This window comes from Dromaius novaehollandiae, chromosome W (genome assembly GCF_036370855.1).
Source record: "Dromaius novaehollandiae isolate bDroNov1 chromosome W, bDroNov1.hap1, whole genome shotgun sequence".
Lineage (NCBI taxonomy): Eukaryota > Metazoa > Chordata > Aves > Casuariiformes > Dromaiidae > Dromaius > Dromaius novaehollandiae.
Window position 1 is genome coordinate 15,787,430 of NC_088130.1, and position 23,722 is coordinate 15,811,151.

At 41.6% G+C, this 23,722-nt stretch overlaps 1 protein-coding gene across 1 annotated transcript in view; it reads right to left on the bottom strand.

Annotated features, from left to right (window-relative positions):
* Nucleotides 1-22,635: 22,635 nt before the first annotated feature.
* LOC112978803 (solute carrier family 28 member 3) overlaps nucleotides 22,636-23,722 on the bottom strand; it is a 40,946-nt gene continuing 39,859 nt past the window's right edge. Inside the window, exon 18 of the mRNA XM_026092534.2 lies at nucleotides 22,636-22,968. Coding sequence (XP_025948319.2) covers nucleotides 22,866-22,968 — 103 coding nt within the window. The 3' untranslated portion in view covers nucleotides 22,636-22,865. The remainder of the gene's footprint in view (nucleotides 22,969-23,722) is intronic.

The following is a 23,722-nucleotide window of genomic DNA, read 5'->3' on the forward strand; positions in this document are numbered from 1 at the left end:
ACGCAAAATTTTAGTTATGTTGAAAAAAATGTGTAACTTAAGATGATATTTTAAAAGGCTCTGATCCAAAAAAAAAAGTATCAAGAATCGATTCCCTTCCCACTTTTTCAGAGCAATGAACTTTGTGAACTGAAAAGCAACAGAAGACAGTTCCTCAGGCTGCTTCTGAGTCCTTGCCAGAGTGTGACCTCTCTTCTCTTTCGGCAATGCTTGAAGTGCCAAATGGGCAAAAAAATACAGGTAAAGCGATGCTGTGGCACCACTGTCCCAGAGCGCCCACGGTTCCTCCAGGACCGACAGGCTTTCCCAAAAGCAGCTAACCATCCTCACACCCTGTCCTTGCTTTGCATTTACCAAGATCAGCCACTAACAGGTCTGCTCTTTCTGCAGCCGCATGGCTCCCTACATTTCTCTCTCTTTGCTTGTTCTGATTTTACACAAATTTATCTCCCTCATGAGTAGACACCCAGCATCGTTCGTCCTTGAGAAAAGCCCTCACCAGATTATGAGAGTCTCCCCACCGTGAGCTCCGTTTAATTGCCACCAGCTTGGACCTTGTGTCTCTGGTGAGAGGTTTGATTTCCTCAGGCTTCCCTCCATGTGGCTGGCCAACCAGCAAGGCTTAATACGCTTCACTTCCTAGCTGTATGTTAAGATGAAGCTATAGGAGGGAATTTTTAATAAAAATAGTACTTAGAAAACAAAACCAAGGTTGCAGGTTGTAGTCTAAATATAAACTAATCTATCCCTGAGGATAAGGGGGATTTGATTGCAGCAAGCCAAGACAACTGCTTTGTAAAACAGCTTGTTGTAGCCCCTGATATGGGTACTGTGCGGATGTGCTTCGGAAGAACAAATCATAGCAAACTCACACTCACAGGGATATTTTTCCTTCTTCTCTCCATTCTAGAAAGCAGTCAGCAAAGGGAACAAATTGGTGCCTTTTTGGGAGATTTTCCTTATTTCTGCCAGTCAAATTATCCTTAAATTTTAGAATCAAAAGGAAATGTCAAGCTTGTTTTGCCTGGCAGATTTTTACAAGTTGGAAGATGACTCAAGTACGACCCAAGTACTGGGTAGTCTCGCCAGATACGGCGCAATGCGCTCACCGTTCGGTCTGGGACTGAGCCTTGCTGCATTTTTTCTGACGAAGGAGCATTTGATGGTGTATTACAATTGCAGCATTTATTAAACAGAAGTTTTTCAGGGAAATGATACTACCCTTCTTTTCAAGAAACTTGCAAGCTGATGAAAAAGCACTTCATGTGCTAAGACCCGAAACTTGAACTCTCTTTTGTATCAACTACCCTTATTTCATGGCAAGTATTTTTGAACATAGCTGCTTTTACTGTATGCCTTTGGCTTGCCCATTTGTGATCTATTATTCCCTTCAATACCTGCCACCCGTATAGATTGCACAATGAATATTTTAGAAAGAAAATTTACTTAGGAGTTTAATCCCTGGGTAGTAAATATTAATTAGGCACTTAAATTATTGTTTTAAAACAACTTTTGTGATATGGAGGGCATGTTTTTCTGTCAGCTGCTCAATATTTATTTTAAGCATATTAAACCACCTCAGGAATATTCAGTGCACGAAAACGTTTTTATGTTTGAGTGGATTAAATTTACAAGTCCAAATTAATGCTATAAATTACATTTACATAATTCATTCTCCACAAAAGGGAATTTGTTTTGCATGTGTAGCTGTTAATATATGCAATTGAAGACGAAAACAGAGCACACCATTGTTGCCCACATTGCTAATTTGGACTAAGCAGAGTTTATAGACCACTTCAGCCCCTTACTTATTTGGTTGCCAGATCTTTCTTTCAGTAGCTGTGTTACACAATTAAGCAGCATGTGCGTGTGTTCCCAAATAGAAAGGGCCTTGCTAAGTAAACTCCAACAGGCCTCGCTTTGGTTCTTAGGAACATAATAATGCTTAAAAAGCTATTATTAGTATTTTGCTTATTAGCATAAATAGGAAAAGGCGACTGGGGAGAAGCAAAGTAATTGAACAGAAGGTTAGACACTGATGTCTTTGCTTGTTGATTTGAAACATCTGCAAGAAAAACTAAGCTGAGATCAAATCCTAGTTAGTATTAAGCTTTGATTAAAAAAGAAAAAAAAGTTTTGCAAAGCTAACTAGGGCACCTCACCTCTCAGCTCTCATTGACATTAATGGGAGTTCTGCGGCTAAATCCCTTTGCCTTTTTGAAGCCCCAAATCCTATTGAGGTATCCAACACCTGAAAACACTTGTATATTTGGCATGGTTCATGTTAGCAATTTATTTTGCAAAATTGAACACCTTTATCACCCTAATGCTTAGTTTTAGAAAACAGGCCTTGTATCATACTAACAACCAATGATGTTTGTAAGTGCCACGGGTATAAAGAGAACTTTATATGGCATTTGATGGCCTGATCTGAAGTGATTTGTGTTCTTTCAGATGTGCTAAAGAAATCAGATTTCCTTTTCCCCCCATTACCTACTGTTAGCTCTTTAAATCAACGAAACACTAAAATTATCTTCTCTCTTCCTTCTTTAACCTGCTTGTTCATCACTTAGGAATAGCAAAGCCGACCCTAAACTGCCTGCAAACATCAGCCTGACTGTCTGATAAAACAAACCTAGGAGTTATCTGAGGGCATCTCACAGCAGTATTGAAGCTGGGGTATATTTTCATCTCTCTGTTAGTCTCTGTCTCTTTCAACACAACATACGCACACAAATATAATAATTTGAATAGAAAATTATGCTACACTGTTAAAAATATATTCCCTGTTAACTCACATGCACACAGAAATCAAGCCATCACTTAAGATGTATACAGTCAAAAGTTTTGATCTGTAATTATTATTACTACTATTATTTTTAACCCCAGCTCCTCTTTCTAGAGCTTGTATCATCCTGCATTACATCGCCTCAGTGATGGGATAGGTTTCATTATTGTCATCACCTCATTGTCTGTAATTTCAGATTTCACTTTAAAAAAAGCCCAAATCAAAAAGCCCTTAAAAATAACATCATGTCCTATGAAAATGTAATAAAAAAAACAAATTAAACAAACTCACTACTACCATCACTCTCTCCACTCTCCAAAAAGTAAACTGAAATTCTGTTCTGAATTATGTTACTAAACCAAAACCCAGAAATTCTTGATACATCAGGCTAATGAATTTCCTCACTGGATCACCAGTCTGACCTATGTACAGTTAGAGACAGACTAGTATCTTGACATGAAAATTTCCATCCTTGCATGCCCTTCCACAGCCTCTTGGGAATTCGTTTCACCATGGCCCTTCCTTGCCATCTTAATTATTCACGGTCTTAACAGGAAATCATTATCACTTTTCAACACGCTGTTCCACTTGCTGCGGCACAGGGCCTCCAGTATGGCAACTGTATCCCTCTCTGTTTTTTGTCTTTTTTTGGAAAATAGCCATTAAGGTGACATTGATTAAGTGTGCTGACATTGGCAGCTTGGGGTCGTCTCAAAACAAACACTAGATTAAATAGAAAGTAGATAGATTTATAGCCTCGAGCTCACTCAGTGAATAGTCAGCAAAGCCTGTGTTAACTTAGGCTCTTCTCCATAGCGAAATAAGGATCTTTCTGGATCTGGAGGGACCATTATCAGCAGACATGCTTTGTCAAAGCACATCTCAGTTTATTTTTTGAGCTGACCAGGATCAGTGGAGACTGTCTGCTCCAGGTTATTTGGTGCACTCCCTTCCGCACCCTTTGCAGGACTGTTAATGCTCCCGCGTGATTGTGATATGGATTTTACAGCATAAGGGCTAAGTCTTGTGGCTTTTGAAGTAGGACTTGTGGCAGGACTTCTGGACAGACAAAAGCAGGTTTGGGCTGCAATCCCTTCCCCTTAGTCATGGAAAGGGCGATGGCCTTTGCCTTTCAAACAGGGACTGGAGCTCCAGCTATGAAACTCAGTCAAGGAAATACTTACTGGAAGTTATAGACAGAAACATCAGTAGTAATAATACCATAAAACACACTAATATATGCTATTAAAAAGCTGAAAATTCTCAGTTATTACTACTCCTATTAACAGCACGAGCTACAAGAAATATGAACTTTAAACCGTCTGACATCACTCACCTTGAGTGATTCTATATAAATCCTACTTTTTTTCTTGTTAATTATATAGAAAACATCAGGTTTTGCTCATAAATACTTGCAACACAAGTGTATGAGAGTGGCATGTTGTTTCCAAAGATTTTAATGATGTTGATTACAATAATTTTCAAGTAATGACTGCAGAAGAGTCAAGACACTTGACTGCCGTAAGGGTTTTCTCCGGCAACGGAGAGGCTCGAGGACTTGCTGCTGTTGAAGGACAGTGCTGTGGAAGGTCCTTCGCTAAGGGCAGGTTTGGGAAGCCCAGGCATTAATGTCACCTCAGGGTTGAGTCAAATCATTTCTTCTTGCATTTGAGCACTTGGGTCAGCCTAACCCAGGTGCGAGCAGTGAGCCCTTGCTGGCTCTGCGGTTGCTGACCTGTGTCACCAAGACACAGGGATATACAGGGACATACGCATCCTGAGGCCTTAATAAGCTGGTGAGAAGGGTTTAGCCGGGGAACAGGAAAAGGACGGGGATTTAGGTCAACAGTGTAGTAAATGCTCAATTTAACTCTACGGTAAAGGTATCCACAGGGTTCCCATAAGCCGGGAAGTACTGCTACAGTTCAGTCAGAAAGGCTTGGACTCAGAAAGTATATCTGAAGCAATAAATGCAAGGCTTTGGGAGCAAATTCTGATGAAGTGTGATGCCAGGGAAAGTGTAAGCACCATGCTAATGCACAGCACAAAGTACTTCTGCAATTTATTCTCTGCCGTTGGAAAGGTCTCGAAGGTCCTTCTCTTTCACCCCTATCTTGAAGGGCAGTTTGACTCATATTAGACCCGTTCAAGCCCTTATTTAATAAGCCATAAACAATAAATACATGCTTGGCATGCGCAGAGCTTAAAAAGCCCACTGGACAAACGCCGGCTACTGACCAAATCATGTTTTTGTACAACTTGTGCCGTCTCTCAAACGGCACAGGAAGAGAGAGGCGTGCTCTGAATGCCGCTCGGGTCGCTCATCCGCCGCGTCCTGCTGGGGCTTGCTCTCTCTCGCTCGCTGCTGAAGTGTCAGGTGGCTCCTGCGCTCGGTAAAGCTGCTGGCAGAGGGCCACTTGCAATAGTCACAACACGCAAATGGAGGCTTGCCTGGCTTGTTATTAAACGGATTGCACCGGACAAAATGTGATCGAAAGCTGGAATTTTCCCAGGCAGTGGAGTATTTTAAAGAGGTAACTTCCCATCCGTTCTCTTCATAATCCTTAATTTCCTCAATCCCACCTCACTTTGCTCACTTACCAGATAAAGCTGCCCTGTGCACGATTGCTTCAAAGTGTTTAGCCAGAATGCTCCTGCTGTTCGATAGATAAACACGTGCATAAAGGGCAAACTATCGCTCTTACAGTGCTCATAACACAGCATTCACAATGTCAGTGTTGGCACTGGGGACTGCTTAGAGCAGTACATGACGGTGCAGAAAATACACGAGTTTATAAACACTGAGGTCTTCAGGAAATAGCTGGAGATTTGCTCTTCATTACATGTGAGGGGCATCCTGCAGCCTTGCTGCGGGGCTACATGAGTACCGAAAGCAAGTAGCTTCCCTGGGAAAATACGAGTTCAGCGTAAGGGCTTCAAAAATCATCGCCTAAGAAAACACAGCTACGAAAGTTAATGGAAGTTTGTGCTGGATCAAGGAAAACTGTTCAGGGGCCAAAGTGTTTCCTGAACCTAATCACCAGCTGCGAGTCCAGCGCAGCAAATACGAGCGTTCAAAAGCAACGCAAGTGAGTTATCCTGTCACCAGGAGACCTAGTCCAAGATATGAGCACTCTCATTCTCAAGCCTACTTCTTTCTTTTCATTTGGCATAGATGACAGACAGTCATTCATTCCCTAATCCAGATCTGTGAAATTACCAGGTTAAAGAAATCCCACTGTGAAGGAAAAAAAATGACTTAAACTGGATCTCCCAGGCCTTTCAGACCCACATTTTTCTTTCTGGGGTCTGTAGTAGTTATTCATACTTTCAACAGCTATTTTCATGTTAAGGAGTTAAACTAAAAAACTCAAAACGAAACTAAACCAAACCAAACCAACCTAAAAAAAAAAAAAAATCACATTTATTTTCTGCCCTTTTTTTCCAACCACAACATTTTTTATCAAAGATATGAATTAGATCTCATTTGAAAGCACCTAATGAAATCTTTTAATATGACAGGGTAAGTCAAAATAAGTTTGGAGCTCAAGTACTTGATTAAAAGTACCCAATGATTTAAAATTTCATTTAAAACAAATAAGCAAAAGGAACTGGCCACCAAAAAAGGACATAGGTATTGCACCAATATACTGTAGACAGAATGAGGAAGGCTTAGTAAAAGGATTTGGCTGAAATATTCTTATTTTAACAAATGACAGACTTTTTTCTGTAACTCCCTTACTCTGCAACTCTGCAATAATACTGTCCCCAAATTCTCAGCTCCCTCCTCTGCTCTCTGAAGCCCATTTCCCCCATAAGACCCTCGGAGCAGCCGCTTTAGTCCCCTTCGGCGATGTTTTGCATGGGTTATCGGTAAGTGGGATGCATTTGCTCAGGGAGAGGCAGTGCCGGCTGCGCTCTGTGCACGGCAGCTGAAAGACGAGGAGCTGTCAGTGGTACTTGCTGTTCCCAAATGGGGTGTTTATGCAGCCCAGTAATTGGGAAAAATAACATACCATAAAATTACAAAAACTTTACAGGGCATTCTCCAGCTCCGGTAATGTTTTTTAAGTGCTTTTAGTTCCTGGGATGCAGTATGTTATAGAAATGCCAACTATTATTGATCCATTTCAAATTATGATTCGTGAAAAATCAAACCTCAGGACACATTCATTGTGGTGAAGTGATGAATCTTCCGTTTTACAGCACTTACAGGTAAAAATGATCCCCAACCGCAACACAGAATGTGCTGTACGTTAACATTTAAGGCAGTGACAGTGGAAAATGGAGAGCGAGCAAGGAAAAATATCTGGAATGTACACTTAAAAAATGAAGGAACAATAATAAAAAAAGTTCCATTTATATTCCAGATAAAGGGAAGTAACTTTAAGCAAACAAAAAGATAGAGCCTGTAGGCAGGTCTATGAAGACATATACTTTGAAAATGGCTATCCTGGTGCACATAAAAAAAATTAATGCACTTTCAACAACCGCAAAATGCCCCACATAGGCAGATACACAAAGGGTTATCTCAGAAAAAGCATTAGTTGAGGAGACCGCTAATTCACTAAATAATGGAAAAACAGCCATCTTGGATGGTTTCCCAAATAAATTCTATAAAGTCTTTAAAGAAACTCAGGGGTCCATTTTGTGTGCAACATTCAGGATGGCCTTTGAATGTGGTGAAGAGCCAAGACATTTGGCAGAAGTCTAATTGAAACTGCACATATCCATCATCCTTTGATCTAGTTTGCCTGCAAAGTGTTTGCAAAGGCATTTCCAAAGGGCTTAAATTTATTTTTCCCGTTACTGAAAGTCGCAATTAGATCAACTTTGTTAATGGAGATTATTTGATTATTAAGAAACACATTTTTGGCTTTATCATGTTAATTAGAATAAGTAACAGAAGGATCATTACTAGTGAAGTACAAAAAGCCTTGGGTTGCAATGCCTTAGTGTTTAAGCTGTGATAATAAGCCTGTACATCTATATCCAAAAATCATGTTAGTTTTTTTAAGAACAAATTGTTCCACAAGGCCAGACAGCCAGGAATTAGGCAAAGTACCCTTTTTATTCCCATGAAATGCTAATTTATTAAAAGAAAAGTGTTGCTAGGAAAGTATTGCTTTCAACAAATTCTTGAGCTTGAAAACTGTTTGGAAAAGTTTCAAAATCCTCAAAATGGCCTGCTCAAAATGCAAAATGCAGTCGTCTTTGCCAGCACGCAAAATACAAGGTAGTTATAGTAGCAATTTAAAAAGATGTTACAAGTCTGCCAAAGAAAATGCTTGAATTGACCTGGACTGCATTTTGCCTGGCTGAAGGGCAAGCGGGGCATCCAGACCAAGTCCTTTCATGGTATTCCTCCAGGCCCTGGTTACAGAGATGTTCCTGGTGCCCTCAGACAAACTGCTCCTTTTGGCCTTCTTACAGGGCCAGATCTACCGACGGTCCGCAGGGAGGGGACTGAAGACTTTCTGAGATTGGCCCAAGATTTGCTAGGCTTAAGCTGGACTATCTGCTTTCCTTTAGTCAGTTTTTGTCTAACACGGAAATATAATGGAAAAGTAAAGCAAGAGAACAAATACATTTTAAAAAGTCCTATTGCGCAATTGTAATATCTTATGTTTGTTTTTTCTTGGTTTTTGAATTATTTAACCTCCTTATTATCCTCTGATTTTTATTTTCACTCCATCATGCCCTTTCTATCGGTTTCCTTCTTTTAGCCTTCCTTCCTTCCTTTCTGTCTCTCTGAGCGCTTTGATTGTCCCGTTAACCTGTTTCTCTCTTCATTCCTATTTCCTGTTTATTTTCTTTGCCTTCATTTCTTTTATCCCCTTCTGTTTCTTCCTCTCGCTCTTGTCTCATCCTTGACTCCCCACTTCTCACTTCTCTTTGCATTTCTCTCCCCATCCTCTGGTTCTAACTTTGCATCTTGTGCTCCAGCTCATTGTTTACCTTTCTCTCCACGCATTCCCATATTTTTCTCTCTTTGTAAGATATAAAGCTTCTATGCCGTGTGTTGCCATTTTCTTGTTTCTTTTCCCCCTAACTGTCAGTAGACCACAAGAGGAGCAAAATCCAGCTTTTCGAGTCCTGTATATTTCACACATTTTTGTAAGGTTTTTCTTTTAATATTACCTGTAACTGTTTCCTATCTTTCTAAATATTTGAGACATTTTTGTAAGGTTTTTCTTTTAATATTACCTGTAGCTGTTTCCTATCTTTCTAAATATTTGAGACTGCCCAATAGATGGGTACTTAACCCAGCACTTACAGAGGATTCGTGCCACAGAATCTGAATCTTAGTAACACAGAAAAAAGCATAATCTCTGCAATTACTGAATTTAGCCAGTGCAGCGAGGTCAGCCTGTACCAACAGATAGCGTGAGACAGACACTACATGTTCTGCTGCGTTTGTGAGCTCTGATGCCTGAAGGAAACTATTTGTGTCAATGTTATTAACTTTTTTCTTTTACTGATAATTTTAGAAGGAACACTCAGTTAAGAGGTTTTTTTCTACAGTCAGAAATCCCATGCATATCATATCCGGTAGTTTTCTATCCTTGCCTAAAAGAGAATATGTCCCTTAGGTTCCTCAATGAACAGAACTGAAAATAAAATCAGAAACAGCAAAAGGAAGCTGTAATAACGAGACTAAATTGTCCTGAGGGGGATATAACCTACAACTGGCATCAGAGGGAAGAGGGACAAGTATTTCTTCTTTAGACATCGCTGTAGCCCCCAAACCACGACCTGCACTGCCAACGAGGTGAGCTACGTGCTCAGCCTCTGAGGGTCCAGCAGCCCGGCAAGCTGCTCGAGAGTTGCTCTTCTGGTTACCATGTCACCAGCGCCTTCGTATGCTTTTGCACGGCTACAGCTCCCAGTAATGGTTTTTCTCTCCCAGTGTGACACAGTCGGCCACTGAAAAGTTACATCTAAACAACCTAACAGAGAGGGCTTCTTACTTAAGCCCAGAAAGCTTAGTTTTCTTCAGATCTTGATGTCATTTTCTGAGCTTCTCCAGGGAAAGCAGAAGTTTTTACTTTTTATGTACACTGTGGTCCCTTAGCTTGATTAACAGAACATATTAGTTGCTCATTCCCGTGTTAAAGCACATTTACTTGATGGCATTTTAGGACCCCGCTTTAGAATGGCTGTGTCAAACACCTGCTCTTACACTTTGCGTGTAACTGGTAAACCTGTGCCTTTCGTAGTTTCCTGGTAGTGATGTCTCTACAACCCACATACATTTTACTTTTACCATTCATGCTACGTACTTGTAAAGTTATAAAACGGTAGATAGCTTAATCGGTGTTTTACACACATAAATCTAGTACTGTATTGTATTACAGTAATGCACTGTACCTCGGGTACTGCGAGTCCGGTCCAAAAGCTCACCAAAATCAGTGGGTGTCCTTCCACTGACTCCTCTCGCCTTTGAAATAATAGGCCCTATACTACTGTGGTTCTTTAACAGGGCATTAGACTGGAAAAATTCCTGATATTCAGCATGGTCCTACTGTCCCTTTTTATTGTTTTGTTTGTTGTACGTATGGCTACAGGTATTAGTTACGCAAACATGTAGTCATATATTTACAGACGAGCTAAACAAGTATTCCTGGCTCAAAGGAACTCAGAGACTAAGAAAACAGGAGGAGGAGGAAGAGGGGGAGGAGGAAGTTCAGAGAAGAACTGAGGAAAGAACAGAGCAAAGAGAAGGCTGGGGCTGTACGGTCCTACTGAAGGCTGGTAGATGGACATCATTCGCTTAATTGTCCAGAAGTCTGGACTGTAAACTGGATTTGTGAGATGGGATTTAACAAAACACAATGCAGCGTAGCTGATGGGTTCAGAAAAGCACTTTTAAAAGCGGGGAACCATAGAAACAGCTGAAAGCTGAGTCAGGAGGACGTGAGTGGAGCAACAACAGCCTGAAACATGGCAGGCAAGGGGGGTGAGGAGGCGAACCGTGGGAAAGGAGGAAGTTTTAGAAGGTGGCAAGGGTTTTCAAAGTAGATGAACTTTGCATCATTTACAGAGGGTGAAGAGGACCCAGGTGAGATTCGAATCAGCCTGGAGAAGACAAGGCTACAGCAGTCCACGCACGCCTCCGTGAAAGTCTAGACAAAAATTGGAATGACTATTTAGTTGTCACATCGAAGCTGAGGATTTTCTAGTGATGTGTGTTTTCAATAATAGCTCACTTCGGGTTCAAGAATGATTACTGCAGGAAACCCACTTGATGAAAAATGAGTGCACTTAATATTCTATCATTTTCTCACAGATGTTACATTTGTCAATTCTCTCATGCCTGAAAGATTTCAGATCGGAAAACTAACAACGAAATACCAGGAAGCACAAGGAGGGATGATTCCCATGGAGTAGCTGGCCTACGGATACAAACCAATCTCAAGCACTTTTAGGGCATTCCTCCTCACAGTACGTGAACTCTGTGTGAAGAGATGTTGTGGTAGAAAAAAAATAAACCCAAATTTTCCATAAAGCTGAAAAAGTTGAAAGAAGAAAAATGAATTCTCTCTCTGAAAAACATTCCCAGTAGGCACTCTCTCTCAGTTTTTAATGTAAAAATGATGGTTTTGAAACCAGACAGCTCTAGAGCCTGGGGAAAACACTGATGCCAGGCAACAAAATTAAATGTATCATTAGCTGCATATATGAGACATTCACAATGGAAGATGGAGCAGTCAGATTTTCAGCACCGATGTGAACTATTATACATTTTCTGGACATCCATCTTGTCAAAAATTGTCTGAAGACCAGTTTCTAAAGGCAAACTTTGTTCCCATTTGCTTCTTAAAAGACAGTTTTAAACAAACTTAATTATCAGTTATCAATTAATTGTCCCAGAGAACCTGTGGTATGTCAAACATATGACATATGTATATTTCTTAACATCAGAAACTCCAAATGCAGAACACGAGCTGAACTCAGAATCACAATATCGGTCTCAGTCAATCTAGAAAAACAAAGAACATTACTGTTTTAGAAAATAATAGTAGCATGGTAATTCAGCAAGCAGCTCCCAAATCTTTTAAATTTCCACTATCTTGTATTTTTGCTTCATTTTCAAGGCTTTCTTGAATATTCTCATCTTCTTCCTTTGTGTGTCGTACTTATGTGTATGATCCAAGAATACAGTACCAAAAATCTTGTTCGGGGTGTGATAGTCCTCAATATTTGGCTTGAAAGCATCAGACCAGATGTAGAGAGTGTAAAAGAGGTTCAAAAAGCTCAAAAAGATGCCACAGGCTCAGACAAATATCTGCTGCAGGCTCAGACAATATTTACGTATTAGAAGGCTTCCTTCATGCCTAGAAATGTGAGGTGCTTGCACACTGCTCAATATTTTAGTACTCTTTAAGGGAGTACTGTGGCTCATATGTTTTCACAACATATGTCATGACATATGTCATATGTCGTCAATACCTTATGCGTTGTTGCATTGTCACAAAAAAACAGCACAGGGAGGATTTTTCAGATCTTTGTAATATGTGATTAAGAACAGCCTAAAAGCATACATTTGAGATCTTAGAAATTAGGATCTGCAATCTGGAGACTTCATAGCCTTTTTTTATTTGTAGCAGGTGTCTCTACAGAATAATCCGTAAGAATAAATTCTATAAAATATAAAAGCTCTACATTCCTTTCTGAAATCCTGTGAGTTGCTGGTTTGCCCTTACCTAGACCTGTCCTTACCTAGCCTCTTCACTTGAGGAGCGAGCAGGACTTTTCTGGAGCTCCTCCATTTCTAAGGGCTGACAGGCAGAAAACAGTCAATGGACATTTCACCCCAGGCACTTGGTCCTCCATGCTCTGTGCCATTCATGCTAAATTTTTTCTGATTGTTGTTTTTCCTGCCATGCTTTTGTGGAAGAGGTGGAGTATTCCAATGCATGGGTAAACTTAAGCAACTGTTCAGACATTTTTAAGCAGAAGATAAGGATGCTATCGAGGCAGGTGCACTATTCAAAAAAGACCTTGACAGACTGCAGAGGTCCCTATGGCTTAAAAGCCTTAATACTTTAGAGAGTCCATTCTGCAGAGCTCACCCAGAAGCTGTAGTTGGTGCACATTTGATTTTGAAGGGACTCAACTCCCATTTCAGCATGCAAAAAGAACTGGACTCTCAAAATGTGCAACTCTGGACTCTGTGGAGTATTTTGCCCTACATACTGGGATGCAAATGTCTTGATTTTGGGCACAGAAAAGCTGTTCTGTATATGTCACATACTTGAAAAGCTGTCCTAAAGTCCTGCTCGTCTGCTCTGTTCAGGGCAACGTGGCTGCTCCAGGCTAGGTCACTTTTAGCATAGGTGCGACCAAGGCCAGAACCAAAGAGCAGCACTAGTCCCAAATTAATAAAAGCCCAGGTAGACGAGAGAAACTACTGAGCTCTGTAGAAATAGGTAGAGGAATGGAAACAGATGTTGTTTTCATCCTTCAGACTCTCCAAGGCAGATTTTAGCTACTCAGGGACACACAGTAACTAAAGTAGCTAAAATGAAAAACGATAAACTTTATCCTTACATAATCTTGTAGTTTGTATGAGGGGAATGAGAAAAACAACAGAGATGATGATTACACTAACTAGAAGTCTCAGACTGGTTCCTGTAGCTCATTTTTTATTAAATAATCTTCAAATAAGGTTGTTTTGTATTTCTGATTAGACAGGGGGTTAGCATAAGGTGATAGCTCAGTAATATTTCCATTAGTGTTGTTTAAGCTGTTCGTGATTCTTTTTAATAGTGAGAGCTTGGAGTTTGTTTGTTTAGCTGTCTGCTTTCTCGTCTCCAGCCTTCTGGGCCATCCAGAGCAATTTCATAGCCTGAACCTTTCCTGTAAACTGCACATTGACAGCTAACACGGGCACTTCACACACTGTCATTACAGTGCGCGGCTATAGGACAGGACTTACTTTTTCTTCTTTAACAAGGTGAGGAGCCATCCCCAAGTCAAGACTTCAAGGCAGTCCTTCAGTTGCTAGAAAGGAATGGGGGCTGCAAGTGAGGAGACTTTTCTGCGCGGAGGGGTATATACTTATCTATTTTCCTCTGTAGCCTGTACCGCTCCCTTGGTGGTCTGGAGACTACTTACAAAGCAAGTGGACAAAAAACCCCAAATAAAGCAGTTATTCCCTGCCCCCTCCTTTTACGCACGCTTTCCTGAAAAATCTGGGGTTTTTGCCCCTTTTGGCTCTGCCGGCACCCACAGCAGCAGCGCCAGTCACATACATATTCAACCCACCAGTCTTTCTAGGCTTGCAGAGCAGGTACTGGTGCTAATATCGCTCGAAACAAAATCTCCTTGCACACGATCTTGCGCATCCATGCTAGAGCACTAGGTGGGCCCCTTCAGAAAATATGTGTGTATAAAGCTCCAGCGCAAACCTACCGAGAGGCAAAGTGCTGGGGTCAGGGATGACAGCAGAGCCCCCAGGGCCAGCCTCTGCTCTCCATTGCGAACTTTGGCCCTTCCCGGTGGTCAGCGATGGAGCCGACTGACACGGACCTGGCCGCGGTTCATTAAACGTAGGGCGCAGCTCAAGTGAAAGGGCGAGAAAGTGAAAGGGCGAGATGACCCGATTCCAGGGCAGTGTTTTATCAGCCGCTGAGGACTACACTGTGCAAATAGCATAAAAGTATAACATGTTCATCCTCTTGCTTAGGAAGAGAGGCTAGGTTTTATCTGGATTGTGCCCTGTATTGTATCATTAATGGCTGTTTAATTTGTACGGCTTTTAATTTATCCAAGATAGCACTATGATGATTGCTATTCTGTGCACCTGCCTTTATTGTTACCTTGATCTCTGCACATGCTTTATGTGTTTATTCTATAAAAACTGGATCAAAAGCTCTCTGATGCTTGGTCTATTTGTACAATGCAGAGCAAAATGGAGCTTAGTGCCTGTTCGTGGTACCTATGAAAGTAATTCACTCAGATTTGTACCTACCATATTTTATGACATGATTTGCTACAAACAGTGCCGTTGAACCAGACAGGGTCATCATCCACATATCCTCATTCTGTCACATTCAGGAAAAAGGCATCTAGCAGCAGTTTGGGATGGGGCATCTAAGTATAAGAGGCTTTCCCAAGAATCTTAAATGAGATCATTTTTAGAGAAAAAAAGCTAATAGTTTGCAATACCACCAAAATAGTTCCCGGGTTATTTACACCAAGTCCTCAGGATTCAGCCTGATTCAGTCTTTCTGAAATGTCTGTATTGATAAAGGTAATCTGCAAAAATCTTGAAAAATGTCTTTGAAAAATGATGCCCTCAATGTCTCCTCTCAAAATAAACAAGCGAAGAGTTACCATTTTCCTCTGCGCAGCCAGCACTATGAGGTCTGCTTCAACTGGAACTTTCTTTAGTGACTCAAGGTTGTTAGATAAAGGGTTTTTTTCTCCTCTTTTTGTTTTGTTTTTTTTTGTTTTTTTTTTTGTTTTTTTTGGTTGCTGATGCTACAAAGTCAAACAGATCTTTGGAATCAAGCTATTTCTCTGTTAGAGAGCTAGACAAGAATTACCCGACTGAATTTGCACAGAGATAACTAGAACAGCTACTTCTGACAAAGTGTAAGCAGGAATGGAGCCTGGTTCACTCTCTGTCACTGCCTCATATAGTTTTAATGGGAGTCATGTAGATAAATATTTTATTACCTAACTAAGCACACGTAAGTGAACGTGTATAAAGAGAAGAAGCTGTTTTTGCCTGGTATCTGTTTTGCAGGATTTTTGTGATGTACAAGTATGGGAAATGTTTGCAGAGACCAGAGGGCTCATCTCAGAAAAGAAATTAATCTAAATGCAGCTGAAAGCACCTTCCTTTTGCTGTTTAGGAACTGTTTGAAGAGTAAGAAGGGGATGGAGGTGCCTTCTAATGCAGATACAAGTCCTGTACAACTTCAGCATCCTCCTGAATCCTTGAAGTGAATCTGCAAAGAAATGGATGTCTCTACTGATCAGAATAGCAATGATTAGCTAAATAACTATTTTTTTTAGTTATTGAGATAGACTCAGGCATGGAGGAGGAAGACCTTCCTGTTGGCACTAATATGTTGAAGGAATTTGAGGCAGCAAGCTTCATGGAAGAGAAAGATATTAGTGTTTTAAGTCTTGTATATCCCTTGAAAGAAAAGGAATATAAGAAAACACTACAGTGAGTTAGACCCAGAGCTGTCAGCTTTTTCTTTGGGTCTTCTTTTGGCAGTTTCTTCGCTGGAAACAGGCAAGTCAAAGTCTGCAGGACAGAAATGTGCCTTTTGGAACCATCTGAAAGTATCTTTGGAGCATATACTGCCTTTCAAGTCCAAGTGAAAATGCTTTCATGAGCCATGTCCTGGAAAAGAGAGCCTTCCTGTAGCTGTGCGTCACAAGCAAGAGACCTCCCATACCTCCAAGCCCTTTGGTTACTCTGGTGATGAGCACACATAACAACCTTCACGGAATGACATTAGGAAAAATTAAGAAAAGTTGATTTAAGAAAGTCATATTTATCTGACCCTCTTCCACCTTCTTCTTCAGTTTTGAGCCTTTCAGGTTTTTAAGAGTGTTTCATTGGTGGCTTCCTTTCTGAAGAACGGGTGCTCGCAGGGCCTTGCCTTGGAGCACGCCACTACTGAACATTCCCACAAATGCAGTTACAGCTCTGAGAGATGAAAACAGCCAAAAGTGGGCAGCGAGTGCTTTGCTGTCTCATATTATTTGATGAAACATTCCTCATTTGGAGTGAGAGTAATGGAGAGAACCTCCTCATTTGGATTTTGAGAAGACTATTCCCATCTGATCTTCTTTAAAGAGCCTTTTTAAATATTGTACAAGCTCTTGGAACTTACTGCAAGCAGGTTATTGTTTACGAAGTGGATTACTTTGCCATATTTAGCAGTAAGTATTTAAGCTCTTGAGTAGGAGTAGTTACATCTCTGGAAGGCAAGGAAGGCTATTTGTGCTTCCCTCATTCCTCTTCATAAAAATTTACCAGACATTGCAACTAATGATGCTCAAGAAACAAAACATTTGCCCAAGTTGTATCTCTCAGGAATATCTTGTCATTTGCTTTCTCTACAGTACATCATTTCCCTCTCCTTTCCAAGAATACCATTTTCTGGGGCCACTACTCATGACTCATGTCATCCTTAATATAGTTTTTCTTAACCCCCTTTCCAGCAGTGAGCTGACTGCTCCAGCTCCCCCTTAACATTACACTGCAACTAAGGAAAACTCTAGCAGCACATGAAAAGCCTTATGGTGAGGACTGTCCAGGAAGCCTTGACCCCAAGGACATGCCGAAAACTGGGCTGGTGGTGGAGGCTACAGTAAAAGGGACTTTGGTACTGTTGCTGGTGCTGTTATTCTGGGCCATGCATGAGCTGTGTAGACACTCAGAAACCTTTATCCCTCATCTTATCTGCAGGGAAGTAGACTGGGAAGACTGCAGCGAGGCGCACAACCATTTCCCCTCCTCTGACAACACTGCAAGTTTTTGCAGTATCCATGTCTTTATTGCAAAGTGGTTTCCTCCATCATTCATTCTTCTGCTTTCACTGGGGTTACAATAAACAAGCACTAATGCCCTTCACCACTATCTACGAAGGTGACTAGAGATTTTGGGGATCACGGGCAACATTTTAGGAAAGGAAAATTTCCAGAGATGGCTGCGTAGTGCTCTGAAAAGCAGAGCTCTTTGAAGTGCCCACAGCAGCCCTCTAAAGCAAAGCATCTTGGCCAAAGCGTATCCTGTTTTTCTATTACCTGAAATTGGAAGGCAATTAATAAAAATATTTAACCTCCCATTTTGAGCAACAAACAACAAATAAACAATACATATCAAAGTAAAAAGGCTAGATACTCGTATCCCTACATGTTTTTCTTGCAAAGAGCTTTCACTGATGGTGTCGTGCCACCTAGTGATCTGAGGCAGTAAAAATCCAAGCACCCCTGTGGCGATGTTGGAAATCAAAACAAAGGTGATCAAGCCTAAAACAAGCGGATACATGCACTGAGACGAGAAAGGCGTGCTATTGTAAAGCCACAGAGAAGAAGAAAAAAGCATGAGGGAGGGAGGCGAGAGGCTTGATAATATAACAGTCGCATGAACACACAAAGTCTGACCTGAAATGTCCCTCCAGGCTCCACTGTGGTGCCATCGCGGCAGCAAAGGTCGCGTAAGTGGGGAGCTGACAGAGCCGACTTTGTTCACGGGGATTTCTGCAAGTTTTCCTGGGTGATTTCAGGTCAAGCTGGATGCTGCAGTCCGTTATAGTGAGGCGAACGCGTAGCACACGGAGCAGCTCGTTGACTTCAGCAGAGCTGTTCGCAAGAAGAGTGCATAACTGCAAGGACAAATTTGATTTTCAAAATGCCCAGGCATGATTATTCAAAAAACTGTGGGGATGGATGTCATTTAGATGGTACTTGTGAACTGACAATAGATAGTGGCTTTTTGCATTGACTTCTTGCGGAACTATGTATACTGCAAAAATGCTTCGAGATGAACAGAAAAGAGATTTTTGAAGATTTTAATCCAGAATAATTAGCGTAATATGGCAAAAGACCATGACTTACAAGCAAACAAGAGTTTTGGAGAACAAATTAAGGTCAGCAATTAAGGATATTTGGCATATTTGGGGCCACAGAGATAACAAAGCAGTCATGGCAGCCAGCTGGGGTTACGTGCTGGGAGGAGCAGCCATGAGGTATGGGCACCACTTCGTTTGTGTCCCAGCTGTTTTTTGTGTTCAGACACTACAGCAGCAGATCAGCGCTTCTTTAGATGGAGAAAATAATATTGGTGTGAACTGAGCTACTGTCTTCCTCCTTTCTCTGCATGGCTGTGCAGCTTGGGAAAAGCGCCGAGCTGAGGGAGCCATATCTGGTCCAACGCATGAGTCTCTGACAGAAACTAGGCACGTAACGTACAGTTCCTCGCTACTTCTCCGTTCAAAACCAGGCTGGAGAAAGCCCCCAGGTGTATAAACCCACGGCTGTGATGATCATACCCTCCCACTGCTGCTGTCTAACATTTATTGCTGTGCTACCGCTGGTAACATCACCTCTTGGCTACTGCTTCCTTTTACAGATCAGGCGTAGAGACATCCCAGATGAGACGCTTTCCCAGGTGCACATGGGGCCTGTGGCCAAACTAGGAGCTGGGCACAAATCTCTAGGGGCACAGTTTATTATCCGATGTGCAGGTCCGTTCCCCCGAATGTGGGGACTCCCCGTGCCAGAGTGCAATCGTTGCTGAGCAGGAACACTTCCCTAGCCCATGAAAAGCAGATAAGCAACCAAAACCACATATAATATTTCTTAAATACATTGAACCCTGGCAACATGCAAGATTTTGCAGGCAGAAATGCAAGATTTTCTGGTTTCGCCTAGACAAACGCGGTCCTGAACTCCGGCCTATGCTCACCGCCAGGCAATGTGCACCCACGCTCAGCCGTCCTGCGAAGGGTGCTCGCACCCCCCCGACATTTCTAGCCACCCGGCACCAGAGGCACCAATCGATACAACAACAACAACAAAATTCTGTTTTCGCGATGGCAATCCTTGCATGCTGATCAATGCCCTCGGAGTTAGTGCGCTGGTTGCTATAGTGAGTCCCTATGCTGCAGGATGCCATAGCAACAGGAAAATATTGTGGTTTCTTTTTTTTCTCTTAAAATCATCATGAAGGAACAAAGTAGTTCTATGCTAAAGACTAAGCTGGTTTTCCCCAGTCTGTTTGTCTGAATATGGCTGGGTTTCAAATTCAGAGCCCCACCGGGCAAAACAAAAGCGTGTCTACGGATGCACCGCTAAGTCACTGCAGTATTGGAAATACTTCCGTTGGCTCCTGTGAGCTGATACGGCTTTAAAACCAGCTTGAAATCAGAGCCAAAGCTAGGGAAGCAAATTCTTTTCTCATTTACCCTGATGTAACTGCATAGTAGCTCTAACTTCAGGGATGACACTCAGAGTTCAGACTGATGTAATGAATTTGATTCAGCATCTCTGGCAGGCAAGATTTATAATTCACCACTTGGTTTCATGTTTGGGGCTACGTGTGCAGGGGAGCCACATGAAATGCTGCATCACATTTAAGTGACTTTAAGGTTATCTGTACCTGCAGCTAGGAGCAATTTGGAGGTCTGGTAGTTATCTGCAGACTTGCAAAATTTGGGAACCATAGATTTACGGCATCGTGTAGCATGAAGCAATCTAATGACTGCACAGCAAAAACACTTCAATTCGCAGAAGGACAATATCATCCTTAATGCCCTGTCTCTTCAGCTATTTTGCCTCCGCTCAAGCCTCATGTCAGAAAGAGGTGATATTTGCACCAGACTGCTTTTGGAAAACACTTAAATGCCTCTATAACATGCAGCACATGATTAATGTCTTTGACAGAGTCAACTCATTGCATGTTTATGAATGCGCATGGGTTGCAAGTGCTGCTGAGGTCTGCTGGATTTGGAAAAACTGCTTGTTTCTACAAGTATGCTTGTTTTTTCCAACTGCCTCTCAACTGATTAAAATAAAAATATTCCTGTTTCCTACAAGCCTTGCCTCATGTACATATTTAAATGCTGTTTTAGATTGGGGCCAGAGAGAACATGTCTCACGTTAGAGATAGCTCTCTTTGGTTGTATATGCTCTGCGCATTAGAAAGGCTGCATAGGATGCTTCCTGGAATTATTGCACACTGAATTTGGTAATGCCTTTCCTGGAAGCACTGGCAATGATTTTTAGCGACCAATTAGCTAAAACCAAGACAAAACCAAGCCAAAAACCAGCCAAAGAGGACCGCCGGCAGTGATGCTGTAGGGGGTGTGCTCTCAGGTGCTGACAGCCCAAGGGCCAAGCAGACGGGTTAAGCCGGTACGGGTGAAAAGCACAGTCAAGAACGAGCAAGCTCAGTGCACAAGTCTTAACACTGCCTTTCCTCGCTAGCACGACCTGTTTTTTGGCCAGCCGGCCACTGCAGCCAAGGGAGCAGCTGGCATTTTGAAAGGCGGATATTAAATGGAGCGAGGTGAGGAGCAGCAAGGAGGGAGATGTCTTAGAAGCAGAGGATTTTTCTGCTTGATGGTGAGAGTTAATGTTTCTGATTCATTCCTCTTGAAAGAATACATTTCTGCATTTCAAAATAGCTGACGCTGAGCTGATTTTGGAGCTAAGCCCTGGTATAACCATGATATCGGCCAGAAATTGCAGAGCAAAACCTTCCTGTTTTTTGGTTTCTTTAGGAAAGTTTTGCATCATATTTTTGAGCATATATACCCGTAATAGTGAGATTTAGAAACATTCTTTAAAAGCACTGAAAAATAAGGTTCTCATACAGTCTCCTAAATCGAGAAGGAGGGGGCCAAAGAAGAACACCTAATAACATGAAACCTGTGATAAAAATCACAAGCAGTAGCAATACTGGCATTTATAATTACTTCTTTTTTTTTTCTTTTTTGAGGATTTAGCTCATAAAACCGAGCTTTACAAGAAACTAGCATCTTTTACTATCAGCCTGAATCAATATCCCTCTAAAACAGCTGTGCTGGCAGCTGTCTAAGTTTCTTAACCAAGATTTCCCAGAACAGATTCTGCAATAGTTAGATGAAAGGATGAAAACTTAGTTACTATTTTGTCAGAATAGGTTGCTTCATCTCCATCTGTACAAGTTATATTTGGGAGGGTATGTCAGGATTTCCTGTCATTTCTGTACTTCAGTCTTAACTTTTTTTAAAAACCTTTGGCACTGACAATGCCATAGGATAGGAATACATACCATAATCTTTTGAAAAAAACAAGCCACATACAAGTTTTTGGTTCTGGAGTCCATGAAAGGGCTAAAACCTAGAACAACATACTTTCCTTTTTAATGGAAGTTCTCAACATGGGGTAATTAGCACTTCATTCATCAGACAGGCCTCAAAAATAGACATTAGGTTTATTATGAAAGCTCATAACATATCTGTTCTCCTCAATCTACTTAGTCCATTTTTATGATACATACACACATGAACATAGCTAGGTGACAAAAACTGAGGTCATCTCCCATCTTGTTAATGTTGATAGTGCATCCTTCTTTACATGGTCCAATAGTCAAGACTGGCGAATGCTGCTGGCAGAGGGAGAGGTGGGAGCCTGATCTCCTTTTACCAGGGCTCCTTTACAGCATGCCACTGGCCTTCCCGGCAGAAAAGCTCCAGCAAGGTCCCTGCTGGCGACGCCAGTGTCAGATGTAGGTAACAATGAAGAGCGAGAAGAATTGACACAGGAACCGTTGCTTGGAGTTTCTTCCAAAATGGAAATAAAAATCAGAGCTGGCCATGCCCAGCCATACGAATTACCCTAAACTGGGACCAAGCTCTTGAACCCAGCTGTGTCCGGGGTACCTCCTACCCTTCGGAGCACGCACCGGCTGCCTCTGTGGGCAGGGGAAGGATGCGGTGATAGCGGCTTGTCCTGATGAGAGTGGCTCGGTGACCAAGGCGCCAGGGACATGGCACCGCCGCAGCTCGGCTCACATGTAGCCATAGTTACCGGGAGAAATGTGCAGGGCTCTCTGAGAAAAGTCATTTACCTTCATGCAGTAAAAACACTTCTTTGGCATCAGAAAGAGCAGAAATACCAGTAGGAGTGGACAGCAATTTCAAATATCATTTCTAGTCCACAGCTGTTGCTGCGTGACAGTCAAATCCACCTGAGCCTGATTTTCTTCTTGCCTGCAGTAGCTTTATACTATAGATTCAACTGTTGGAGGGTAGCAATGAAATCAGGAGAATCAGATTCAGAAACTGGTCTAAAAATTTTCCCATTCTTTTCTGAGCTGTAGTGGGAGAAGGCATCTGTAGCAAGAGGTCTCAGTTTTTGTGCATTTATCCCAGTTTAATTTAGGAGTGATTCCACGCAAGTCAGAGGAACTGGGCTTGTGTGAGAGGGGAAATAAAGGTCAAATTTTTCCACACTTTTTGTGGAAAAGGACATTTCTCATTACCTTTCCACCAAGAAAAGCAACTCTTTGTTTATGGTAGAGACTATAAACTATCCTGACTCCAAATTATGGCTTAATTCAACTGCAATGAGAAGCAGGTAGGTCCAGTATTTGACAACATGCTTTCCAGGAGCTCAGGCTGTAGTTTCCTCCAGGGAAGATTGGTTTCGACTCATTTATGCTGGGGAAAGAGCGTAAGAAAAAATCAGACTTACTTTTTTCTCATAGGGGAATATACATATATATGCACACACATACACATTTTTTCCCACAAGACTTTAAAATGTGTTAAATTATCACATGAGAAATGAAACTGAACTAGACCATCCTGAACACTGGCCATGTGCAGTGTCCAGATAGTCTGGTTTTATTGGGTTTGTGCCCAGTTTTCTGTATAAAGTCTTTGTGCATCAAGTATATCTTCCTTGATAACTGAAATGACTGAGAGTTTCATTTCACTGTTCAAGATATTTGTTTCTTCAGTGCATTTGTTCAGCATTGATTCTGGTGAAAACCAAGCATACAACGTGGTGGAGTTAAAATTATTGTGATGAGCCAAAGTTGGAGTGAAGAGAAAATCTGAATGAAGGAACATACCCAATATCTCAGATGATTTTTGCTCTGCCCAAAAGTTAGTGACACTGGTTTAGAGTTATGATAAACTCAGAACATCAAGTCATAACAGCAGAAGTTTCTTTGTGGTAATATGCATACACTTGTACATGTCCATGTTCAAGGCTACTTTTTATACTAAGGCATGCCAGGAAGATATATATGTCTCAAAAGAATAATTTAGGGGGGAAAAAAAGCAACTGAGGTTAGAATTGTAATTTCGATTCCTATTATGAGGAGTTAAACATCAGAAGGAATTTCCAGCTGCCGTAAGTCCTGGTACTGAGCTAATCTAATGAGATACCTCTCTACCATAAACACAA